At 31.2% G+C, this 6,653-nt stretch overlaps 1 protein-coding gene across 1 annotated transcript; it reads left to right on the forward strand.

The window, feature by feature from the left end:
- The first annotated feature begins 3,508 nt into the window (after positions 1-3,508).
- On the forward strand, positions 3,509-6,100 carry LOC112753174 (vestitone reductase). Its single transcript, XM_025801595.3, has 4 exons — positions 3,509-3,894; positions 4,473-5,027; positions 5,512-5,713; positions 5,813-6,100. The coding sequence occupies exons 1-4, from the start codon at positions 3,774-3,776 to the stop codon at positions 5,958-5,960; spliced, it is 1,026 nt and encodes a 341-aa protein (XP_025657380.1). The 5' UTR covers positions 3,509-3,773; the 3' UTR covers positions 5,961-6,100.
- The last annotated feature ends 553 nt before the right edge of the window (positions 6,101-6,653 follow it).

Consider the following 6,653-nt stretch of genomic DNA (forward strand, 5'->3'; position numbering starts at 1 on the left):
ACCCATTAGAGCACAAAGCTAGTCTAACGTTTCTAGGATCACTCGCAAATGTAGGATGAATCCAATCAAAATGCTTCCAAACTTCTCTGTGTGACAGATGCGTTATGATTCCATCATCTCTCTTGTTGTTTCTATGCCAGATTATGTGAGGGGCTGAACTCATCGACGCATACAATCGTTTCAGCATAGGGATTAAGGGCAAGTAGTTCATCCGTTTCATTGGAACTCCCTTTAACTAGCGTTTACCACTCTATTCTCTCTCGACTTGAAACCTCGGTGATCTACAAAATATGCATTCAGTTAGGTTTGTATCCCTCTTGTAATACAACATACAACCATTTAAACAACAATCAATTTTTACCAAATTTAGACCCAATTTCAGAACTAACTTCTTTGCTTCGTAGTGGTTTTTGGAGATGCCAGTGGTCCTGACAGGTACCAGTTCGTTGCAAAAGGTGACCCACATATCAAAAGACTCTTAGGTGTGACTCATCATTCTAACACTTGCAGACAACTTCGAATGAACGCACCCATCAAACAAAGGTTTCGCAGTAGATTCTAATAGATAATAAAATCTCTTTATCTCTGGGTTAGGATCTTGTTCAATCTCTTCCAATTCTGTAACACCTGTTGCATCAAACATCATCTCATTTATCTCTCTTAATTACCTTCCCAATTTATTTCATCTATGTTTAGTTCTCTCACCACCCGAACTTTCGTTGGTCGACTATCGGACCTATTCAAATTTGGGGCAGACCGGTTAATTACCTGCTTGTCCACTTTTTTGTATTTTGTCCACATCCAATATCCATCTTTGAATCCATTATGGTAGAGGTAAAGCATTATGTTCACAAGTCCTAACCACTTAGTCAGGCGACACTTATGACACGGACACCTAAATACCCCTTCAAACCCAAACGGTTCCATGCTAACGACATGCGCAACAAACGCGTTAACACCCTCAAAGAATTTAGGTTTTAAACCCCTTCCACCATTATCCCTATCATACATTCATAGACGATGACTTGGGATCATATTGCAACACACACCCTAAAATTCAACCAACAACACAACTTATTAAAATTTTTAGAAAATTTGGTAGAGTGTATCCTATAATTAGAATCTCCTGGAAAATATAATTATCATTTTCTGACAAACTAAACATGTTTTAAACAATTTAAACGATAATTCGGCAGAACTTCTCCTTAATTCAAAGACATTTATTAAATAGATATAACATTTTTCACAGAGAAAACAGATGCATGTATAAATTATAACATACACTCATTCAATAAAACATCAAATCCTAATCGTTCTAGTGCACAACCTCTTATAACTCCACATTTTTCAACAAGCAAGCGTTTCGAGAAAGCATCACTACGCGACTTTCTCCTACTTCCGTCCTAAAACTATATCTTAGAAAAAGTACGTCCAACATAAAATTTAAACAACTCATTATATTCAGAGATAGAAAACCAACCTAGAATATTACTGCACAAACAAAAAAGGAAGTAGAGCAAACTCCAACTGATCTCAGAGAAAATAGCACCGTCCTAATAAAAAGGATAACGTATTAAATTCGCAACTTGAAACTAATTCAAAAACTAATTTAAAATAATAAATAAAACTCATTATTTCAATTAATTAGAACCTAATTCTAATTTTATTGAAGTAACAAGAGGCATGACAAAAATAAGGGACATAAGTTTAATGCAATTGAAAAAAACTCATTCACTAAACTCAACTAAAATCTTTCAACAACTGAAGAACTCTTAATCTCACATTGCTTAATCTACTCTAACATTATTTAACTTTTATATCCATTAAAGTAATACAACAACTCCTAATCACACACTTCATTAAATATATTTCACCACTGATTTAACAAAATCCTAACAAAATGCTAAACTCACAAATTAATATAAAAAATAAAATAACTATTCCAACAATAATAAATCTAATAGTGATTACAGGGTCTCTTTAACATGGTGGTAATAGAGGCAGCAGTGACGGAGACGTGAACACCAACCACGCAGAGGATGTGGCGGGAACAGCAGTAGCAGCAGAATCAACGACGACGTACACTGGCAACACTAATGGGTGCTCCAGGAGGTGGCGACGAGGACGACGAGCTTCCGGCAGTGGCGACAGTGACAATTCAATGGCGAGGGAGAGAGAGGACGAGAATAGAGAAACAGCATTTGTACAAGTGAGGGAGAACAGGTTTGCGGTTGAATTTTATCTCAATTTTATTGACAGATTTTTCCGACGGTAAATCACCAAAACGACGCGTTTCATTAAACCGTTATACTGGCGGTATATACCGATAGTAACATTGGCGCCGATGAGTTATATTTTCGTGCCAATAATTATCATTGGTTTTAGAGGCGGAAAACCTTTTTCGATGGTAATCTTTTATGGCGACGAATTTTTCCATTTTTTCCGTTAGAAAACCCGATGGTAGATATGCTGATACAATTCGACACTAAGTTCGACGGTATTCGACATTTTTTTTGTAGTGCTTATTACTGATTCTTCTTCTTATTTAGTTTCTGTTAGTTGTTATTCTTGTTGTTGTTGATTCTTCTTTTTCAACTTCTGTCAATTTTTTTTTTGTTGCTAATTATTCTTTTTCAACCTCTGTTGTTAGTATTTTGTTATTTTTGTTGTTATTGATTCTTCTTGATAATTGTATATATGTTCAATTTTTGTATGAAATTATTTAAATTTTAGATTGTCTGAAATTTAAAGGTGCAAAATGGTGGATTTATGAAAAAATGAGAGAAAGCATGCTTCTATGCAAAGGTATTTTTGTTTATAAATTAGAAAAAGGATAATTTTAAAATACAATTAAATCTTAGAAACGAATTTGAATAAAAAAAATTTTAAAAATAAATTCGTAATTAACTCTAATAATAATAATAATAATAATAATAATATTGTATTTAGGTATGTCTAGAAGTAATTTTATGTATATTTAGTTTGATATTAGGTTAATTTCGTCACCATAATTAGATTATATCACACTTGTCAGTAAATAAGTATTTTTTATCGTATATTCATACGCATCATAACAAGAACAATATTTAATATTTATTTTTGGGTTATTATTATGAATTCTACCACTTTTAATACCTTCGATACGGACAACAACTTTTAAGATCGTACATAAAAAATTAAATAAAATTATTGAAGTTTTTAAATTAATTTTTTTTACGAACAAGTATATATGTGTTAGAAATAAATTATAACTATTTATATATATATCTACATATCACTTCAAAATTTTAGAATAAATAATTTTATAATACAGTAGTATTATTAATTATATGATCTAAAAGTTTAGATTTTAATTTTTATTATTAAAATAAATAAATTTTAACACCAGACCAGATTAAGAAAAAGAATTTTATACAAAGAAGTCACATTCAATGATTCAAACCTAAAAGACCAAGTCTAAGTCTATTTCTATTTGTTTAAGAGATTCAAACTTGATAATAACATACATAATTAGCCGAGAGCTTTTCCACCTAACCCACAAACATTACTAGTTTACTAGCATTTGGTTAATAAAAATAAGAAACAAATACTAGTTTATAGAAAAGTTGAATAAGTAAATTTTAAGAATTCAATTTTGTATGTACTATGCATAATTGCATATATACAAGATGAAGCAGGTTTCTCATTTCAGAGTCCATCATCAAGCGAATTGAAACTATCATATTTAGAAGCATATCGTAGTATAGAATAGAAGAAAGGAGTTCTTTGTATCAATGGAAGGTGGGAAGGGAAGGGTATGTGTTACAGGAGGTACGGGATTCATTGCTTCAGTTATCATCAAGAGACTCCTTCATGAAGGTTACTCTGTTAATACTACCGTTAGATCAAGTTCAGGTAGGATTTTTTATTTTCATTTTTTTTTTTAAATTTAGAATAGTATGCTATTTTTTATGAAAAAATGTCATTTAAATCTCATTTAGGTATCTACAATTTCACCACAAAAAATATGGGATTCACTAGTATTTTTCCCCTTTGTTTCAATGGTGAAATGTGGTTTTGAGATATTCTTTCAAAGAGTAAAACACAAAAAATATCTTCGAACTATTTATTCGATATTTAGGAGTGAGAAACCGCGATCTCTAAGTGAGTATGGAGAGACTATGCTATTTGAGCTATAGTCTATTGGATAAATTGTTTGATAAATTAATAATACTATTTCTAGCAAATAAATAATTTGGGAGATTTTCTTATTTTATCATTTTTTTAAATGAGTATTGTGTAGACCATTAGTAGTGCATAGATTAGGTTAGATTAGGTTAGGTTAGGGATCTTAGCTTGTATTCTCTATTTTGTTCTAACTTTGCATAGCACACTTTGGCTATTATTACTAGTTAGATTTCTCACTTTCTTGCAACAATTTCTGTAGCACAACATATACTTAATTTTGTTCTATTTTATGTCATTAATTATAGCTAATAGCAAGAAAGATGTTACCTTCCTCACAAATCTACCTGGTGCACCTCAAAGGCTACAAATTTTCAATGCTGACCTCAACAATCCAGAGAGTTTCAATGCAGCAATTGAAGGATGCATTGGGGTGTTCCACACAGCAACCCCTAGCCCAACAACTGATACTAATTATTCTTCCCAATCAAACCAAACCCAAGAATCAATAATCAAAACAAATGTTGATGGTGTCTTAGGAATCCTGAAATCATGTTTGAATTCTAAGACTGTTAAAAGAGTTGTTTACACCTCAAGTGGCTCTGCTGTGATCCATAATAACCGCACAAGGGAGCATGAAATAATGGATGAGAGTTATTGGAGTGATGTTGATTTTCTTTGTGACACAAAGCCATTTCTGTGGTTTAACAGTGTTTCAAAGACACTGGCAGAGAAGGCAGCACTTGAATTCGGAGAACAACATGGGTTAGAAGTTGTGTCTTTGATCCCTCCTTTGGTTCTTGGACCCTTCATTTGTTCTAAACTCCCTGATTCTGTTCACATCTCTCTGGCTCTTTTATTTGGTAAGTTTTCTAATTTCTAGAGTGCGTTTTAATAGGTTGACTGATGTCGAATTCATCTAATTTTCTGTAATAAAATAAAAGAAAAAAAAAACAAAAGTAAGAATCGATAAACATTTTATTGTTTGATTTGGTTTGTTCAATCAACTAACATATGATCAAACCATCATGATTATTAAACTAAAAATATTCTTGTAAAAAATAAAACAAATTCAAAAAAAAAATATCCAAACCAAGAAATGGTCAATTTACAATTCAGCCGATTTAATTTACCGGACAGATTTGGTTCAATTTTTGAAACATTATAACTTTAATTTTGCAGGTTTGAGTCTTTTAGCTTAGTAAATATGAATTAGGTTTCTTCTTAATAGTTATCAATCCATTTTGTATCTTTTTGAAGTTGATTATTCTCAAATGATGAAAAAATATGTGTACTTATCTAGTAAGATTCTTAATAGATAAAGGGAAATTGATGCTAATTGTGTAGGCCGTGATAACCTGGATCAACTTGGTGCTCTTCTTCGTTTCCCTATAGCACATGTAGATGACTTGGCAAGGGCACACATTTTTCTGCTTCAACATCAAAATCCAAAAGGGAGATACAATTGCTCACCATGCAGTGTAACTCTAGAAGAGATAGCTGAAATTATTCGTTCAAAGCACCCTGAATTTAAAATACCTTCACCAGAGTAAGCATTTATTGTCCTTGAAAAAAAATATATTGATATTTTTTTTATATTGTTTATATGAGTTAATGCCTAATGAGTTTCATTTTGCAATCTCTCTAGGTCGATAAAGAAAATTAAGGGTGAGAATGTACCACATTTGAACTCAAAGAAATTAATTGACGCTGGATTTGAGTTCAAGTATGGGACAGAGGAAACATTTGAGGAAGCCATTCAGTGCTGTAAGGAAAAGGGTTATCTTAACTCTTAATTAAGTCTTAAGTTAACTACGTAATTAATTAAAAAAACAATTAAGGGTGTGGCTTGTAAGATGATTATTAGTTGATTGAAGAAAAACAAGTGAAACTAAATTCCAATACTAGGAAGAAATTAAATAAATTTTGTCTCTAATGTCTTCTTATTTTGTGGCAATAACACTACAACATTTTTTATCTACAGCCACCTTTTAAAAATGGTGGAAACTCATCTGCAGTCGACTGTAGGTGAAGTTGCTTCTGGATCATTGACACGTGTTACTGTATGGTTTAAAAAAAACCGATTTATTTTATACAAATGATTTATTTAAAAAAAACCGGTTTGAATAGATCAAATAACTACTTTTAAAATAATTTAAATTCTTTCTACGTGTTATTCCTAAATTCCTAACAGATGAATTTGATATGTTTTTTTTCTTCATTCATATTGAGCAATTTTTCTTTAAATTTATCTGAAACTTTTTTTATTTAATTTTTATCAAATATACGTATACAAATTGTTTGAAAAAGTAAAATTTAGTATTCTGAAAAAGAAACAAAATTCACGATTTTTTTATAGGAATGGCATAAATGATATCATCTGTCCTTTTTTTTGTGTCTCTATTTCTATTTTCTTGATGAGTTTTGTTTTATTTCCCATAACTTACATTTTCAGTTGCTTTTAAATTAAGCTGTAAACAGATTTTAAA

The sequence above is a fragment of the Arachis hypogaea genome, chromosome 2 (genome assembly GCF_003086295.3).
Source record: "Arachis hypogaea cultivar Tifrunner chromosome 2, arahy.Tifrunner.gnm2.J5K5, whole genome shotgun sequence".
Classification (NCBI taxonomy): Eukaryota; Viridiplantae; Streptophyta; class Magnoliopsida; order Fabales; family Fabaceae; genus Arachis; species Arachis hypogaea.